Source organism: Lonchura striata, chromosome 8 (assembly GCF_050655825.1).
Source record: "Lonchura striata isolate lonStrDom1 chromosome 8, ASM5065582v1, whole genome shotgun sequence".
Classification (NCBI taxonomy): domain Eukaryota; kingdom Metazoa; phylum Chordata; class Aves; order Passeriformes; family Estrildidae; genus Lonchura; species Lonchura striata.
Genome location: NC_140710.1, coordinates 29,350,848 through 29,371,038, shown reverse-complemented (window position 1 = coordinate 29,371,038; position 20,191 = coordinate 29,350,848). Strand labels below are relative to the sequence as shown.

Genomic DNA, 20,191 nt, shown 5'->3' with positions numbered 1-20,191 from the left:
CTCATCTGCATTCCTACCAGGCAATGGCCCATGCTCTGGGCTGGGTGCCAGTGGCTGGGCAGCCCCCCTCCTCTCCTTCCTGCACTCTGAAGAGCTGCTGGTGTTCAGTGGCTCCCCACCAAGTCCTTTTCTTCTCAGGGCCGTGTTAATGAGAGCCTGGACATTGCAGAAGCCCTTGTGCTAGGCAGGGCACAGCACATCTGGAGCAGAGTCAACATTTCAATTGCTCCAGTGCTCTGCCAGGCATTTTAGCACGTGGGATGGCTGCAGCTGGCACCACATCCCCAGGGAGGCACCTGGGAGTGGGCTGTACCTGGGAAGGGAGGCACCAAACAGTCCCACTCAATCCAGAGTGCCATTGAGAAGGCAGCTGCTGGCCATTGCCCAACCCAGGAGTTTCACCAGGTCCACAGGGGAAACGGCTGTCAAAGGTAAGCGTGCTCCAACGATTCTGGGAAGAGTTGCACCAACAGCACGGGTAGAAAGTCAGTGACAAAGTGAAGCAACGTAGACTTGCAAATGAGGAAATGAGAGCCTTCATCATGCAGATTGCTGGGCATCCTGGGCAAGGACAGCAGGAGCAATGCAGCAGTTTGCTGCGTCACTGGCCAGAGCACCTTGGCAGCACTCCCACAGCTTGAGCCGTTTTTAAAGGAAGCCTCTTATTCAGCCAGAGAAGCACAGATCAAGTTCTTTTTCCAACATGAAATGCACTCTGAGCCCCTTCCAGGGATGGATGCAAGTAGACAATTATCCAAAAATACAGGACTCAAGGAGTAAAATCGTTGCAAGGCAAGGAAAGGCACTGCTCTCCTGCTGCTCACTAATGAGGACACAGAGGCTGCAGCACCACTTGGCCTCAGCCCTTTGGACATCCAAGGACCCACCACTGCATTTGGCTGGTTCAACCACTGAGCTCAGAGGGCTGTGACGTCCTCCTGTCTGTCTGAAGGCTGTGATGATATCTGAGGGCTGTGACATCCTCCTGTCTGTCTGAGGGCTGTGATGGTGTCTGAGGGCTGTGACGGTGTCTGAGGGCTGTGATGTCCTCCTGTCTGAGGGCTGTGACATCCTCCTGTCTGTCTGAGGGCTGTGATGTCCTCCTGTCTGTCTGAGGGCTGTGATGGTGTCTGAGGGCTGTGACGGTATCTAAGGGCTGTGATGTCCTCCTCTCTGTCTGAGGGCTGTGATGGTATCTAAGGGCTGTGATGTCCTCCTCTCTGTCGGAGGGCTGTGATGTCCTCCTGTCTGAGGGCTGTGACATCTTCCTGTCTGTCTGAGGGCTGTGATGTCCTCCTGTCTGTCTGAAGGCTGTGACGATATCTGAGGGCTGTGATGTTCTCTTGTCTGACTGAGGGCTGTGATGGTGTCTGAGGGCTGTGGTGTCCTCCTATCTGAGGACTGTGACGGTATCTAAGGGCTGCGATGTCCTCCTCTCTGTCTGAGGGCTGTGATGTCCTCCTGTCTGAGGGCTGTGATGATATCTGAGGGCTGTGACGTCTTCCTGTCTGTCTGAGGGCTGTGATGTCCTCCTCTCTGTCTGAGGGCTGTGACAGTGTCCCCAGCACACTCCACTAAGGACCAGCCCTATGGCACACTGTCACTGCGGGACTGCAGCAAAGCTGCCTCCATAATAGAAGCATGAATGCAGCAAATCCTCCTCCAGGATGAGGTACCTCTGCTAAAGAAAAGCAAAGAACAAATAACTGCAATGGTTTGGCTCATACAGGTCCCCCCCATTTAATGCAAACAGCCCTCCCAGGCAAGTGAGGAGTTGATGGCCACACAGTGTCCTCCAAGCTGGAAAGACCAATGGTGGGTTTTATACAGGGTCTGCAGCAAATGGAAAGCAAAGCCTTTTCTCCTGGCCTGTACATTAATAAAAGGCACCAAAACACAGCAGAGGTACTGGAGCAGGCACTGAGGAGGCTCAATAAACACCTGTGCTCCCTGGCTCACACCTTCACACTGCCACTCCATCACCAAGTGCCCACACCTGTGGTTTGGCACTGCAAGTGCTTGGCTGTCCTTTTACACAGCTCCAGGACCTTCCCTGTGCTAAAGTGATTTAGTTTTTTCTTGTCCTGGAAAGAAAACAGCAAAGATTTAGAAAATTTTCACCAACACATAGTTTCCAGGGAGCAATATTTGACCCTTGGTGAGGACAGGATTGGTGCTGCTAAAAGCTGCTCTACAGAGCTGTACCAATTTAGGAATACAAAACAAGACTGAGGTTCTGAAGAATTTAATTCCAAAACTGTTGTTTAACATAAATGTTTTAAACCATGAGCTTTTAAAACATATTTTAAATAAATATGTGCAAGCAGTAGTTTTTCTTCCACAGTGAACTTAAGCAATGATTGTTCAAAGCTATCTTCTGGTGTTATCAACAGTCAGCTCTAAAAATAAGGAAATTTTAATAAAGTTATGATTATAATTAAGGCAACTCTAATGGGATTTTGCAGACTGTGATTGGCATCCCAAGTACAGCATCAGACAGAAAGGGGAACGTACAAGGGACAAATTTCCAGGACACCATCAAAATTAGCAACTGCTTGTGTAATTAGAAAGCTCCATTTTATAAAATCCAGGAAACAAGATTAATTTATAAATCAGTTTATTTACAGATTTTGTTCTCTTAAAGTACATTTCAGTTACCAAAGATATTTACACTGGTGTACACAGGGACCATCCTGATTATTTTACAGTTCTTAATTACAAAAAACCTCCCCAACCCCTCCACATCCTTGGGTCTTCTACTGTGCAAAGCTGCTGTGGATGTGAACATGAGCTGAAACTGGCCCAAACCCCAAGTTACCAGGTTATTTACACATACACAGTAAATGGGTTTCTTTTCAGCATCTCCACAACACAATACACAGGGAGACCGAGCCTCCCAAAAGGTGGCTTTGCAAATGTGTATCAAAAGGCTCTGCAAAATGAAGGAAAAAAAAACCCTAGTAAATGCATGTTAATTACAGTATTCCTTTTTCATCTGTATATAATTTTGCATTTAACACTTAAATTACAAATAAGTTCAATAGTTTGCTTTTCTCCATTTTACTTGGTTTGTAAACACTTCAGATGCACTAAATACCTTGCAAGATACAACTGTTGTCTGCTGAAAAGTACTTTGTTTTCCTAATATTCTTAAGGTAGCAAAGAGATATGAAAGTTGGAACTGCACACAGTTCCTTGCAGAATAGTCACTTAAAAGGTCTCTCTCACTGTGCTACTGAAGGTCTTCTGCAGGTACACACTTATTCAAGTATTGCAAAAAGCTAAGGCCACTTTTTCAAGAAAGGAAAAGGAACAAGATGGGATTTTTCAATCCCTCATTCTACCTTGTGAGCAACAAGCCTTCTCTGAAAGGCAGAAGTACTGATATTCCAGGGCTTGGCTCACAGAGCGTCCTGCTGTTACAGAGGTACTCACACTCAGTGCTCCTACAAGCTTGAGCTTTCCAAACTGGCTCAGAGATCCTTCCAAAGATGGAGCAGCATGTCCTCAGTGATGACAGCTGCAAACAGCTCACAGGTCTCAGCAAAATGTCCCAGCCTTGAATCTTCTTATGTGGTTGCACTGAGATAACCAGGACGCAGAAATAGCATCTTGTTCTTACAAAGGGAAGGTTGGGGAGAGAAGCAGAGAATTCAGCCTGTTTGTGGGACCCCAGGCTTCCCCATATCTCCTCACTACCAGCCTGACCCAGCCTGACCCTTGCTTCATCGCAGTAATCATCAGTCCACAAGTACTCAACCCACTTGAGGTTTTGAACATACACTCAACTCAAAGCAACTCAACACACGTGAGGTATTGAGAAGGTAATTCACGTACGTTCAAGTCATTTTAGGGTTGCTCCTAGCAAGGATTGCTACCAAAAATAAATCAGTGATGTCTGCAAAGGAACAAAGCCATTACTTAGACACAGCTTCCTTCTGTCCAAACACCTGTTAAAAACAGTTAGTGCTTCTGTGAAGGGTACTACAGCCAAAAGACAACAGGCACACAAGCTCCAGCGAGCCCCCATAACCTGTTGGGCCTGACTGCACAACCTCCCCACTCCTGCTGGACAGACCAGAAACACCCCATGAGCCCCTCGGAACAGCAAAAAGCCCTGGGGATGCAGGACAACCTTCTCAACACTGGCCACAGAATCTACAGAACAGAACCTGACCTGATGCTCCAGGTACAAACCAACTCTGCAGGTTTCTGTCCTCTTTCCACAGCTGCTATCTATAAAAACAGCAATCCTTGCTATTGAAAGAGATACACTCAGGAAAGGGAATCTGAGGTGGTGACCCAATCAGTGACACCATGCTGGTTAAATCTAGCAGCTTTAGTTTGCTTCTGTCTTAAGCATCCAAGGGTTTCCTGGTTCAGCATCATGACATTTTACATGAATAAATGAATCACTTGAGAAAAAAAGCTGAGGGATGCTCCACCAAGACCATTTGACTTCCAGCCAGCCAAAAGGCCCACTACTGAGGGACAGACATACATACTCCCACTGGAGATGTCCCTGTCCACCATAACCTCCTCCTTGTCCTTCCACTCACAGAGCTCCCATGGATATGGCTCACCACTAACTCACAAGTGAGGTGCTGGCAACACTACATCTGAGAATCTGTATGGACCTCTGGCAAATCCAACATTTCTCAGTGCTGTCCCTGAAGAATTACCAGCTGTGTGTCATTGTGCAAAATGCAAATATTCCAATGATAGCTTTCAAAAAATCCCAAACAATAAGCAACCCAAAAAAAAGAAAAAAAAAGGTGGAAAACAGAAACCAAACTGGAGCAGTAGCAGAGGTATGCACAGCAGGAAGCCCAAGAACCAAGCACATCAATGAAACATTGAGATGCCCCCTGCCACGCCTGTTGTGGGCTGCAGCATCTTTGAGGCACCTCTGAGGGCTTCAAAGTGTCTGTCCACACTCCAGTGCCTGGAGAATCTGATTTTCCTCTGGGTCTTGTCCCAGGTTAGCAAACAGGGATTAAGGCATCATCGTTTGACCCCAGATTGTCCATGTTCCTCCACGAAAAACACAAGAATGGGAAGAACAGGTCAGGAACCAGCACTCAGCAAAACAACACTGCAGATGAATCCAGCCAAATCAACCAAAATCAACCACATAATATGGTGCAGAAGTTGTGGGAAAGGAAGGGAATAGAAAGAGCTGGGAATTTTCACACAATTTTTCAGCTCAGCCCCATCAACTCTCCATTGTCTCCAAACCAGCTGCTTTGGTTTTCAAGCTCCACTCCTAGACCTGTCTTTGCGTCCCACCCTTGGTCACTGAGGTTTGGTTGTTCCTACCTTCACCCCCTCGTACCTGCCTCATGAAGCTGGAGGTTTTGTGTGAAGAATATAGGGCTCTGGAAGTTTCCAAACCAGATGCTCTCTCATGTTTGTCTGTCTCAAAACACAAGACAGTGCAGCCAACTGCACTGGACACTCTCCTGTAATCCACTTAATAAATTATCTGAAAATAAATAAAAAACCCACAAGCACAAAACATGCAGACAGTCAAGCACCAGACACCACTTTCTTTGGTGAATACACTCTGTTCTCTAAATTGTTCAAGTAACAGCTTCTCCAATTCATTAGGTGACAGTAAGGGAGAAAGCTGAGGGATTGAAGGCCAAATTTTTGTCAGGAAATGTTTTCCACTCCTGCATGTCTCGTGCCTGAGAAATCCTGAGTATCCATTATCTGGGAGCAGGAAGAGAAGTGCTCCAGGAAGAGAAGTGCTACACGGTAGGAGGGAAGTTGAAGTTGTCCATGGGCTCATCTTTCACACTTGACATTTAGGCAGGCTTTATCTTGCTCTGCCTCAGAGCAAAGCAGCAAGAATTCTGTAGGCAGGAAGAAACATCATCTAATTTCCCTGAACTGGGCTGGCACCATGCTTGGTACCACATCACAGAAGAAAAATGAAAACCAGCTTCACAGAGAAGTGAATTAAATAGGCTCTGAAGCAGAAGGAACTGATGCACATTGTTAGGGCTGCAGGAGAATATGTGTTAAGATTATAACACTGTTCAGTATGGTAAGTCTCTGTTTAGGACAAAAACCTGACCAAACTGTTACTTCTCCAAATTACTCACATTTCTAAAGACAAGTTGAGTACTGATGGCTGATCACCATTCCAGCAAAACAGCCAATATCCCAACTTAACCCAACCCTTTCAGGGAACAAGCTGAACATGTCTAAGCCACAGGCTGGGGCCCCAGGCAACTGCTGACAGTTATGGGACATAACTGCATTGGCACATGAACAGTCTTGAGCACTCCTCAAAGCAGCCTCAAGTGAGGGATCAGCTTGTTACAAACAATAAATCTGGTGCGAGGTCTTGGCAGCCAGCTCAGGTTCTTTTCATCCCATCTGAACTGCCTGGGAAACCCCACACGTGGAAGTTCAGCTGCAGCACGTGCAGGGAGGAGAGCAGGTCAGGAGTCAGAGAGGGCTGTGACTCCATGGTTGGCAGCTCTGAGCTCACTTCAGCACTGTCAGACAAGCAGCAGCCTCCGCTGTTTCTCGTTTATCTGGTTCAGTACATCAACAGTGTCTCTGATTAAGGCCTCGAAGATCCCATCTGCCAACTGCATCTTGACACACAATTCATCCTCGTCATAGTTCACCCACTGTGCTTCTTCCTCGTGGAGTTCCTGTACCTTGGAGGGTAGAAAGAAAATAGAAACATTACAATTCTGTTGCTTTAAAGTAATATTGCCTGCAAAGTTCCAGAAAGAGTCCAAAGCAGAGTCTGTCTGTCAACAACATATCTGTCTTTGTAAGAGATTACAGGAAACGCTTGGAATAGCAAAACGAATGCAAATCTGCTTGAACCAGGCTATTTCACTGGATGAATGTTTCCTACTTTTCACTGTAGCATCCATTTTAAAGGCTTTCACATTCCTGCACAAGTTTCTCACTTGAAAGGACTCAGCTAATGGGATAGCCTTGGCCAACAGTAGAAGCTCTATTAATTAATTAGTTCCTAATTATGTTTTTGCAAGAAGTTGATTCCATGTGGCTTAAACTAGTAAGAAATAATGGAAAGGCCTTGAACAGGGCAAGGGGGATAAGAAAACATTTCACTGCACTTCAGTTTGTAATATAATAAGAAAACTTTAGGGAAACAACTAACTTCCAATGCTTCTGCATAGGAAGACAAAATACTTGCAAGGGTATTACAACTCATTTGCACAGAATACTCCATGCTTCGTTGGATTTGACAGCATTACTACAAATGGAATTTTGTACAGTACATTCAAAGAGCACTTATTTCCTTCTATTACTAAATTGCTGACAAAGAAAATTCCCTTTTAGTGCTCACTGACAAATAGGTGGTCTAGTATCAGAATGAAATATATAATTTCATCCAGCAAATCAAGTCTTATTGAGAGTCTCTCAAAATTGGACATCTTCAATTAAATTTATTAAAAATTTGTCTTACTGACCATTTCAGTATTATAGACAAACCTTAACAGAGCTCAAACATTTTAGAAAAGAAGGAATGAATGCAAACATCACTTGTATTTGAAATGACAAACAAAACCTGTTAAAGGCTCTGTCTCTGCTCAGCTTCAGCAGAAACCTCTTATACTCTGACCTCAAAATACATTTACAGTGTACAAGTGGGGCAGACACCTGAACACTGCCAAACTAAGGTTAAACATACTGAAAAATCCACTAACCCAGGGTCAGTATGTAATAGAGTTGTTTTCTGAGACAGAACATGAACCATAGCCCCAACACATGCTCTTCCTTTTGCCTAAAGCTAAACCTCCAAGAAACGGGTCTGTTTTGAAGCTGACAGATGCTGTGGCACAATGATGATTCAATAACCCCAGCAGAGTGTGAAGCCCAATAAAAGCCTGCTATGGGAAGCCCAGGGAACTGGCACTGCTGCAGGGTTTGCAGCCATTCATAAGGTCCTGGTTAGACACGGGGCTTCAGGCTGACAGCTCCTTTCTCCCTCTCTTAAGAGAGCTCAGGGAGAGGGGCAGGAATCTCATCCTGCAAACAGCTTTGGAAGAGTCACGGTGCCTGCTTACAAATCTGTGCTACTACAGCAAGTGCCTCTTTCCCACACAGCTGTCAAGGACAAGGCATTAATGGCTTTATTAGGCTTGTTACTAATAAGAAAGAAGCAACACTATTTGCAATCAAACTTTGAAGGAGTGCTGTAGGTGAAAGATAATTTAAATGGAAGGCTAACAAGTGGTAGATAATTAGGTGTGGGTTTGTATGGGGGTGAATATCTGAAAGAGACTCCTGAACTCTCACAGAAAAATGTGCTGCCTGCAAGCTGTATGTGCTGGTTGTAAATTCTGATAAACAGCAGCATGTCCCAAGTCCTCCCATCAGTAAAGAGGCATAAGATAGAAGCAGCAATTAGCAGACTGATCACGTGTTGTGTATCTGCTTCATAGACTATTTAGATAAGGAAAAGAAAGAGACAGGGGTCATGAAAGGAAGAGGTGATGTTGAAAAAGGATTCCCTCAAAGCAGAAGTGATTTGGAGAAAAAACAATAGGGGGCTCAAAGGGCTGCTGCAGGAAAAATCCTGGAAATAGGGGAGGAAGATCCTGAACACAAAAGAGGTGGGTGGAGACAAATGCCAGGGGATGCCAGGGGACCTCTACCAAGGCTGGTAACCTGGAGCAGCTGCACCATAGGACTGGCTGGATTTTCTGCCCAGCCCTCCCAGGCCAGCAGCCACTCCACTGCTGAGGAGTGAAGCCAAGACTTAGTGAAGGTAACACTGAAGGTGGGGGAAGCTAGTGAGTAAAATAATCAAGCAGATTAAAAACTCTGATCTCACTGGCCTTGAATAAACCCCAGTGTCCAGATCCACGCTAAGGTACTGTTTATTCTGTCTCCCTGACAACTGTGTGATAAGACAGTTTCTTTACTGTGCTTAACAGTGAAAAGAGATACACAGGATAAAGAAGTAAAAGTAAACAAGAGGGGAGAAGGTACTTGATCCAGGCAGAGAAAGGCTGGATGTTTAATAACACCAGAAAGAAAAACAGTATCAATGATTAATTTTCTCTTGCCTGTATCATTCCTCCCTCTCTCAGAGGCAGAGTGCACAATTTCCTTTGGCATTAGGAGGACTTCCTCAAGCGTATTTTTGGAAAACTGTGAGAATGTGCAATTTGCAGCTGCAGGCAAGTCTTGTTTATACATGTGGAGACTGCTGTGCTGCTTTGCAGCCCTGGCTGCACATCTGAGCCAAGGCAGTTACAACTCCTTTGTCTGGGAAAGATTTGATCCATTTGTTGTGGATCAAACTGCTCCTAAGTAACTGAGACAGTTTCTTTAATATTTGACAACTATCATGGCTTGCATGGAAATGGGCTTTGCACTTTCTTATGACAAAAGTAAAACGTCACATATTTGATACCAGGAAGAAAGATCTCTATGCCAGAAAGAAACTGCATTTGGGTGAAGTCAGGAAAATTATGCTTTTAATGAAACTGAATTCTACCCTACATGAAAACATAAAGAGTGATGAAATGCAGAAGGCTGTGTGGTATTTTTTTCTCTGTACCTTTTTTTTTTTTTGTATGGACACTTTTTATTAAAAAAAAAACATTTAAAGAAGGAAGGCATGCACACAAAAGAAAAACCAGAAGATAACATGGTTACATGATCTTGCTGGCCCTCTATTAAATGTCATAGCACCTAAAAAAACTCACATAAAGTAATATAATCAGAAGGAAATTTAGAGAGTGACTTAGCATGTTTTGATTTCTCGATATTCCTATTCAAAGTAAGAATATCTCTAAAATATACTACATTTAAGGAGTCAGTAGACTACTTGGGAGACTGAAAAGAAAAAGCATCCACGTATAAAGTAGTGTCTTGGAAGAAGGCCAGCAGGAGGAAGGCAGGCAGGTGCAGTCTCACAGCCCTTTGCTCTCAGAGTGCCTGGAAACCTTAAGACACAGCATACAAACAGCCTTTCAGTCTCTTCTTACTGTGTACTCCCTTTGGGTTTAGATCTGGGGTGCTGCAGCAGTGGCATCTCAAGCTTTCCAATTAAGCCAGCTTGGTAGGAACAGTCCTGCTTTGTTGTAGAGCTTCTGCACAGAGAGAAATATTTTGGCTGTTAAATCAACAGGTCAGAAGATCAAGCACTTTGCAGCCTCTGCTGGCAAGCTCCTCAGGTGTGAAAACCAAACACATAGGTTTGGAAGTGTCATGTGAGCTCTGCTTTCTCAAGCTCCACATAAAAGAGAAGGGGGGCTGGCAGGGAAAGCAATGGCAGAGTTTGTTCTAGCCCCATGCAAACAGATCAGCACAGGGAGTTTTGGCTGAAGAGCCAAGAGGAAAAAAAAAAGCAGTGGAAACAATCTATTGTCAGCACCTGAATTTAAATAAGGAGATATGAGGGTTCTTGCTGTAGTTTAAAAACAGGTTTTGAAAGGTGCTGGCAGCCCTGGTGTACCGAAATGTACATTTGACATTCTCCACAAAGAACAGACAGCACACATGTGATAAAGGAAGAACATGAAAGGACAAAAGGGAACAAAGCAAATACTTAGACATTCCTTTAACTTGATTTTAAACAAAGTAGCTTTTCATAAAATGTGAACTCCTGTACATGTTTACTAAAAGCCAAGATTTGCTGTCAATGTTAGTAACTGGAGGAAATATCTAGCATATCAGAGGGATCCCTGAAGAATCCCAATATAAATTCTTTTCTGAGGACAGAGATGCCTGATTGAAGACAAAAAAGAATGCTGCAAAACGGAGAAGAGGAAGATGTTCTTTTGTCACTGGAATTAAAACATGACTCACCACATTGGTGTCAGTGCTGGGAAAGCACAGACCAAAGTGAAAATGCAACTAAAAGTGCAGCAATTGGAGGAAGTTGCAAAGCTCAAGGCAGAGCAAGGAAACAAAGGATTAATCCATCCTGTTCTCCCTTTTGTTCCCAGGAGGTGTGATGGCCAGCCTAGAGGTCCCAGTGTCACAGAGATCACCAGTGCTGCTTCTCCTGCTGTGCCCCTTCCCACAGGCATGAACCTTACACTGGGAATTAAGTTTAATATTATAAACCCAGAATAGCACATCCAGGTATAATCAGGGAGAGAACAAGTTCAGTCAAACAGCCTGGCATTTGCTTCTGCACCTATAGAAGAAATAAGAGTCATGCCCAGCTCCTGGGTCAGACAGAACTGGACAGTCAGGTGTGTTCAAGCTTCTAAGTATCATTAAAATACACAGGTGTCTCAGCAGAAAACTGTGAAGGGATGTTTTCATTTTGAGGTTAATTTGACTTAAAATGGAAATGAAGTAACTGGGAAGAAACTGTGCTGTAAGTTTAAATTCAAGTAACAGAAGCCTAAGAATATTCACCTCTGGTTTAAAAAGATCATGTTTTATTCTAACAATCATTGTCTTTACAAGCATCAAAGGAAGGTGGGGAATCAATCAGCTCATGTGTGTATTTACATGACATCCCCTGCACACTGCAGTGGTGTATACTGGCTACATCTTCACACAAACTGGAACTAAGGATTTTGAATTGTGGTTTTCAAAGACAATTCTACAGTGCCTAAACCTACAAAAAACATCTCATTTTCTCTTTCAGGAAATTGCTCTTTTGTACTACTTGAATACACTTTCAGCAAAATGTGGAGAATCCTAAACCTGGTCTCTCAGTTTAGGGCTACCCCATGAGCTACTGGGGATGGGCAGCAGGTCTGTATTGCCTTATCTCCTTAGGTTTTCAGTTAAAAGTTCCTCTGACAGTGCCTCACATCACAGTATACATTTGTAAGAAATGCCCCTGAGACTGCCTTATTCCTAAAGCACAGCATGCTGCAACCTTCACAGAGTTACTCTGAATCTTCAGCTAAAGTTTTATTACCATATTCTTGTGAAAACAAAATAAAATTAAACACATTATTTATTAAGCCAAACTTATCAAAGCTCAATTAATCTTTGATATCTGGCTCTACATGTAAATCACAGACTGGACTGTCTGAACTTCAAACATCACTTGAAGCACTCTGGATGCCTTCAACTAGAACAAATGTTTCCAGTCAGGAATCTTTCTTTCTAGCTATGTAGCAAAAAAATTAGGAAGTTGGTATACATACATAATAGCTGTAATATTAGTTCCCTTGAGGATCTAAATATAGAACTTCTTTGTGTGTGCTTTAACAAACTCTATATCCCAGAATCAAGTGTATCAGGATGTACTGGGATTTATAAATAGATATTATATTTACATACAATTAAACCCCTGTGTTGGAAACCCTCCAGTGATGGGCAATTAAAAGACCACACGACCCACAACTCCCAATTACTCATATATGCCTCGTTGTATGGAATCAATTCCAGGTGTAATTAAGTGAAGCAGTGTTAATGACTACTCAAATTCCCAAGCAGAACCTTCACTATCATTATAGCCAATAAAGATGTTAACCATCCTGGCAATACAAGACAACAAAATAACTTTCAAAAACTGTACACAGCCAGACATGCTCCATCTTAGGCAGTTTTAACACTGAACGGTCTCTGCCCCAGTGGCAGCTGCATTCACTAGTTTAACTACATTCTCTGTATCACTGTCTCAAATTAAATAATAGTACTTAAAAATAAAAACATTTTATATTAAAGTAAGAGGAAAATATATTCCCATCTCAAAGAAAAAGTTCAAATAGTTCAAATTGTCATTGTTTCCTTCTGGAAATACATACTTTAAACATTTTGGGAGTGAGTGAATTTATACTGCAGTCAAATGAGTAGGCACAATTAACTCAAGTCACCTTCCCTCACTGGCACTGGACTTCTGACACCTCACGTACACTTTGTATTTTTTAAACAGCATGACTGAATACTGAAAATACATTCATATGCCACACTTCAGTCTAGAGGACAGTATCTGACAAGATTGTTTGTTTTCATCCACTTACCAGTATGTGATCCACCCGGTCTCGTTTCTTCCGCCCAAATTTCATCATCTTCTGCCAGTCTGTTTTGTGGTTAGGCTCTTTCCTCAGGCTGAACAACTTCAGTACTTCAGCTGCAATGAAGTTCTACAGAACAGTAAAGGTGAGATTTATCACATTTGAGCTAAGAAATTAAAGGCATGCACAAAGCAGCTCCCCTGAAAAGTCACACTATAGAATTCATCAGCTTGCAGGACAATTATTAAACCCAGAAGTCGGGGGGGAAACAAGACACCCACTGCTGTTTCAATCTTGAGAAGAGACACTTTCAACACTACACAAACAGGATTCCGACAATTTATTTTATGGGAAAATATTAAAGAAAAGCAGGGTGGGAATTTGGTGTCCTTGTCCTGTGTCCCTGTTGTCCCCAGCCACATGCTTACATGTTTTTGAAAGTCTTCTCAACTAACAGAGTGATTTAGATAATACTATTTCTTTATTTTCTTTGCTTTCCTAGACAGTTAATAAACTGTATCTTCAGCAGGTTAATCAAAATTTAGTAAACTCCCTCAATTTCAGAAGAAACAGTGCAGGTGGAAGTTTTCAATTGTGTCCTGATGAGCCATATGGAAGGTTCTTTTTGGAGGGCTTTAAGGGAGACAAGTTTTTTCCCAATGTGTAGCCCTGCAAGTTTAACCTAGGTCCAGTCAGGCTCTCATCTGTCCCCCAGGCTCTGTGATTTTCTCCTTCCTTGAGCCCTACCACCAACAGCATGGAGGGCTCCTCTGGCTTGCCAAATATAACAATGCCCTCCCAGTCAAATTCTGGGTTCCTCTGAGCAACTCCTGCTGTCCTCAAGACGATGGTATAGGTGTGTGTGTCTGAGTGAAAAATCTAGTTCATCCCATTTGGCCCAGCCCTACTGTTGGATCCATTCCAATTTAGCCATACAGAGCTCCACAGAAATCTGCTACAGCAGCAGACTGTCAGTATACCAATTTTATAAGATCAAGGTCATCCTGGCAGTTCTGCACAGAGGACTGAGGTTTAAAAACAACCAGTAGCAGTCATAAGGACAGGCAGGCTAATCTGTTGAGTAAAAATGGACCATTCTGACAAATTTTCTTTCAGGTTGGTAATCTTTCTGTTCTGAACTCATCTCTTGCTCACCTCTTATGATCTTCTAACACTCAGGTAAATGCCAGTTCAGTGTTTTTCATCTTACTTTCCCTGCTCAATAAAGATTTCTTCCTACCTTGATTTCATCCAGATCATTTGGATCTTTGACTCGGCGAAAATAAGCAGACGCGATCCTACACGGTTTCATCCAAATGGGCTGATTCAGATTAGGATCCTCAGCAAAGATTTCCCCAAAGATCTCTCTTGTTAAATCAAATACCACCTGAACAAAGGAAAAAGTGAAAGTTATGGCTTACTTTTGTCCATGATAAACTTTCAGAGGGCAAGACCAAAATGTCTGAAGACCATACCTTTCTATAAACCTGCTTGTTTATGGTGTCTGTGTCCTGCTCTTGGAGGGTACCACAGAGATCTGTTTTAAGGCTGCAGCTTTGAAGATCGTGACCCAGCTCTTTCAGTTTCCAGAGTTGCTCAGCTGCTGCGTGCACCATCCCTTCCACCTCCACTGCAGTGTGAGGGACCGCCAGGGGCTCCTCGCTCGGCTTGGTGGGCACTTTCTGCGGCTCTGCCTGGGGCAGCACTGCTGGTTCCTCAGCTTGCTTCTGCTGCAGCTTACTGGAACTCAGGCCATAGTCCTCATCAAACCAGTCTTGATCATCTCCCAGCACACTCAGGAACTCCCGGTTGAGCTCCAGCTCTGCCAGTCTCTTGGCAAGCTCCTCCTGGCCACTGGCACCAAACACGGGACTCTCCTGTGGATCAAGAGCCACAGAGTAAATGTGAAAGGCGTGTCACACCACTCTGTCCCTCAGCTTACATTTTAAATGCTTTACTGATGTAGCTGGTGATAAATGGTTACTAAAACAAGCCATACACTGGGATACACAAAAACATATGAGACACATACAGAGCATACAGTTAATCTCCACATCATCCAGTAGAACCTGAGAGAAAAACTGATGTCACACCACATTCTTCATTCAATCATCCCCAGTCAAAGGCACAATCAACTCTTAAAATCAGTGCAAGAAGTCTGCTACTCACCGGTCTGGGACACATGTCTGGAGAGGAAAGCTCTTCTCTGTCATCTTCCAAATCAGAACTTAGGAAGAAGTTATTCAGTCCATCTGGAATCTGCTTTTCCACCTGCTGGGGTGGAGTAATGGCTTCCTCCTTCACATCACAGAGCTCCTGGTTGCTGAGCTGGATTTTCTCATTTTTGATCTTCTTTATTTGCTGTAACTGATTGACTGTGTCTTTCACAAAATCTCTTAGTAGACTGTCTGTCAGCAAACTGACCTTTTCCAGTTGGTCTTTTGACCTTTCTTCCTCTCTAAGAGGCAGGCTGAGCTGTGCTTCTAACTGGTTCTTTTCTTTGGTCAGCAAATCCAGCAGGGGGGTTGCAGGCTTCTCCACGACACCAGGAGAGAGATCATCTAACTTTTCAGCACATTCCTCTCCCAGTGTCTTCTGCCTTTCCAGTTTTTCAGAAAGGAAATCTGACACGTCATCCAACTGAACAGTGGAAACCTCATCCACAATGCTAGAAGTGAGAGGAGTGTGGCTGGCCTCCTCTTTTACAGCATCCTTCAGGTAATCCACCACTGACTGTTCCTGGGCAAATGAACCAGTAGCTACAGAAATCTCTTTTATGCTGTTTGCTTTAGATGACAACTCCTCTTCAACCCTTCCCTCAGCTGAGGCTTCTGAAACAGCTGTGTCCACAGGAGCTTTATCCTGGGAATAGTTTTCTGTTGTGTTTCTGCTCTGGCTTTCAGCTTCTTTGCCAGGTTTGGAACTTTCCCTGTCTTTCTGCTCAGCTTTGTGTTGTTTCTCCAGTCTATCATCAAAGAATGAGTCTTCATCATCCTTATTTGTGTCTAAGTGGCTATCGATACTTTCTGTAATGTGAGAGATTTTCTGAGGAGGAGCAAAAATACCATGCTTTTCTCTGCAATCAAAATATTTAATATCATCATAAGTTCCATTATTGTTCCCTTCAGGTTTATCCAACTCCACACCAGCCCAAAATCCTTTGGCAAATTTAGTAAGCCCTTTGAACCGCAATGTTCCAGGCTGGACTTTACTCACAAGTACTCTATCTCCAACGTTGAAATTGGACAAACTATCTGTTTCTTCTGTGATTGAAGCCGAGGCCCACAGTGGAGAACAAGCTGGAGCCTGTTCTTGCTCCACATCTCTGCGTTCAGCATTTTTCATAAGTTCTGTTGGGGACTTAAGTTCCAGCAGCCTCTCTGAGTGCATGCTGCCAGAGAGAGACCTGTCACTGAGGCACTCGCTGATTTCACCATCGCTGCCCAGGCTGGTGGATCTGCTTCGGCTGGCCTGGCTGTGCTGGGACTGCTCCCTCAGGGACTTCCCGTTAGCAGAGAGCAGGGATCCCTCAAAGTCATCTCTGTCATGTTCCCCAGGCAGTGTTTCTTCAGATGAAGCCTGTTTTCTGGAAGAGGATCCTTCAAAGTCTTCAGGGTACAATGGCTCTTTTTGACTCAAGAGCTGCTCAGAAAGCAGATCACCTTTTTCCTCTGCAGATTTGCTGAGTTTGTGAGAAGTTTCCTCTATGCTTGGGCCACTTACATAGTCTTTATTTGACTGTCTCTGTTCAAAGATTTCTTCTGTATCATGAAGACTTTCCACAGCTACATCTAACAGTTCCTTCTGAGAGAGTCTGTTTTCAGAGCAGGGGTCCAGTGAACTCTCCCGTCCTTCATCTAATGTCAGCAAGACATCAGAACTCTCCACAGGCTTTACATTAGAACCTCCACTCTCATATTCCTCTGACTTTATGTATTCCAGATCTTCTGTAATCTCAGATTTATGGCTAATGGTAGGACCAACACCAGATGCGTTTACCACTTTGTTCACTGACTCAAGGGATATCCTGCTAATGTCTTTCATATCTTTGGGACGAGCTGAATAGCTATCTGAGGAATCACCAGATCCTGCTCTGGAACTCTTTGGTAACACTGAAGCCAAGGAAGCCCTTCCAGAAGGTTCTCCTGCATGGACAGCTGTCACAGCCACCTTCTTGGTGTGCATAGACACAGATCTCTCAGTTCTTGATGACACAGCATCTTGAAAGAAAATAAAAAGTGGATTTCAGCAGATTGTATAAGACACGTTGTTTTATTGCAAACTACAATCACAGGCAACTAAATTAATATCAAGGTTTCTGTGTTAAAAGATGATACAAACTGGTGCCTTCGAGACATATACTTCTGGCTGTCCTATGAACATGAGCAACTTCAATTCCAGAGTTATAAAGCTTTCTTTCTACTTCTGTTCCTTTAACCAGCATCCCAAGATAAGGACTCAGTTATTTGTTTGCAAGCCACAAATACAACAAAGATTAGAACAGAAGATAATGAGAGAATCATCAACTGCAAAACAGTGCAAAATTTTCTGAACTCAAGTGGTAAAGGAACAAGAAACAAAAGAAAGTAAAAAGGTTTCTTAAACCTTAATTATGGTTTCATAAACACCTCAAAAAGAGTAAACTAAATACTGAATACACAAGGTATTCTGCAAAAAACAGAATCCTGCTAAATAAAATTGCAAAAAATACAGCTCCATCACTATCATTTTATGAGTCTCCATCCTCTCTTAAAACCTCTTTGTGAATCAAAAAGGAAAAGGTTCAAGAAGTTTAAAACAGTCAGTGTTCAAGATCTTAACCTGCAGTATGGATTCTTCCAGTTACCTACCTGCAAGTTCTGAAACAGATTCCAAAGATGCTCTGGATCTCTCTGACTCAGTCAGTGATTTCCAGTTTTTAGCTGTCTCAGGCCTAAATTGGAAAAATCAAATTGCATGAATTACATTTACACAAGAGGGTGATGTTTGGTTGTTTTTTTTAATAGATAAAAATAGAAATACAGGCATGTATAATTATAACACTACACCAATGTGGCATTATAATTATAACATAAGTAGTTTGCTTTGTTAACATACTGTGACCTTAGAAAATGGGAATGGGGACAGAGGAGAGTTTCAGAGTCCTGGAAAGTAATTTTGTTAAAAGACTAATCAAACTTTATCTCTTACAGGAAAAAAAAAAAGGGAGAGAAAAAAATTGGGCTGTTTCTGTTATTTTTTTTTTTTTAATTTGAATGCACTAAAAATGCACCATCTGCTGGAGAAAATTAATGCTTAAAAATACAGTAGGAAGTGCAGAAGATCAGTTGAATTCTCTACTTTTTAAAACCTAAGATCTATACCAGATGTAAGTTGCAAAGATGAATGGTTTGCCTTACACAGTGCAGTGGACATAATGAGTGACCAAAATGGGAAAAAAAAGCCTTCAGGCTAATAATCCATGCACTGTATCTGGCAGAATTCTTGAACAACAGAATTTTTTTTTTTTTTTTTAATTGAAAATAGAGCCTGGAAAGCTGGGCAGGAGAACAGTGAGGTGCATAAGATTACAGTCATGGTAAATCTTATCTGTTTGGGTCTGGTGACAACAGCAAATAGGTCAATTGGAAACTGCCAATGTCCAGTGCTTAAAGGCACAGCAGTTAGTAGCTTTTCTTGCATCCATGGTTTTGGCTAAAACAGCAATCAGCTCCACAATAATCTCAAAAAGAAGAAGGAGAAATCCCAGCTACCTATGGAGTGGTGGTGCCTTGATCTTAGGTTTTTCAGCAGCAACTGAGGATGGAGTTTTAATCTGAGGTTTGGCTGTTGGTGATGCCTCCAGATCTTGGCTCAGCTCTGCTTCAGTCTTCTTGATAAACTCATCATATGACTGCACATGGAAAAAAATTCCAGCTGTTAATACACTGAACCACAACTACAATTCAACAATCAAAACCTATAAAGTGAATAAAGAATACACTCAGTTTCTCTATAAACCAATCTATTTAACTTTCCCAAAATCTACAGCTGCAAATCCTAGAAGTTTCATTACTTTACTTCCAAAACCAAATTACATGAGCACCAATCTTTAATCCCAGCTAGGATAGTAATGTGTATAAAGGTACATAACCCCCAGAATGCTGCAAGCAACCTATTACAGATAGACATTTTAAAAGGGAATGGTATTTCAGCCTGAAGTCTCTGATTCATGATTGGAAATTGTGAAATAGCTGGATTGGATGGGGCTTTGAGCAGCCTGGTCTAGTGGAAGGTGTCCCCTGTTCATAGCAGGGGGATTGGAATGAAAGTATTTTCAAGGTCCTTTCCAACCCAGCTGTTATGTGATTCTGTGCAACAGTCACACTGCTATCACAACAATGTGTATTTCACAGCTTTTGATACAGTATTTTGCTAACAACATCCATACTATCAAGATTTATCCAAGGCTAACAATCTGTTACTTTGCCCTTCTTTCTTCTGTTCCTGACCTCCAGCTGTTTGATCAAACTGGCTTCCTGGGCTTTCAGTCTCTCCTTTTGTCTCTTTTTCTGCTCCTTTTTCAGCTGGTAAACCACGGATTTCCTTTTCCGTAGTTCATCCTTCAGGGCCCTGATGCGTCCTTCGATATCACTTTGATCAGAGGTGGTTTCTGAAAAAGTTCCGTTTTAGTCTTTACAAACTTGCACCTCACAAAACAATTCTAAGCCAAGCAATAAACAGTGATTCAGTAATTACAAAACACAGTGCAAGAAAAATGTCAAAGAATGTAATGTCAACATATTATTTAACATAGCAAGACTCTTAAGGTAGGATTTCAGATTCTAAACACTACTATGTGTGAAAGATATAAAAAGGTGTTTCATCTTGCTTAATTTAAAAGAGATAGGCTGTGATACAATAACTTGTTACCAAGCTTATTCACACCAACCACATGTTAATGCTCTTCAACATTAGCTGCTTGTCATGTTGGGTATTGCAGAAATTCATTTTTATATTTAAAAATACAACTCGGAGCTGTACACCAAAAATACATCTGAAACACAGAATTACAATATAATACAGAGTTTTAAGTTGCAGAATACACTTAACTGATGAGAATGTCACTTGGGACAGTGGACTTCAAACCAAGTACAAGTTTCTGGTCCATGCAGATTTTCTGTCACCTAGACTAAATACGTCTATGAAATACAGAGCTGACTGGCCAACAGCTGGAAGGGAAGTCAGTATGAACAAGGCAGAGATTGTCACTT

General features: G+C 42.6%; 1 protein-coding gene across 13 annotated transcripts in view; it reads right to left on the bottom strand.

Annotated features, from left to right (window-relative positions):
- Positions 1-2,600: 2,600 nt before the first annotated feature.
- Positions 2,601-20,191, bottom strand: part of CEP350 (centrosomal protein 350) — a 70,980-nt gene continuing 53,389 nt past the window's right edge. For all 13 annotated transcript variants that reach the window (XM_085586710.1, XM_085586715.1, XM_021545943.4 and 10 more), the window contains 8 exons: positions 19,430-19,590; positions 18,692-18,831; positions 17,789-17,871; positions 15,108-17,158; positions 14,414-14,815; positions 14,179-14,325; positions 12,945-13,067; positions 2,601-6,677 (listed from right to left, as the gene is read on the bottom strand). In XM_085586710.1, coding sequence (XP_085442836.1) covers positions 6,513-6,677; positions 12,945-13,067; positions 14,179-14,325; positions 14,414-14,815; positions 15,108-17,158; positions 17,789-17,871; positions 18,692-18,831; positions 19,430-19,590 — 3,272 coding nt within the window. In that variant the 3' untranslated portion in view covers positions 2,601-6,512. The remainder of the gene's footprint in view (positions 6,678-12,944; positions 13,068-14,178; positions 14,326-14,413; positions 14,816-15,107; positions 17,159-17,788; positions 17,872-18,691; positions 18,832-19,429; positions 19,591-20,191) is intronic.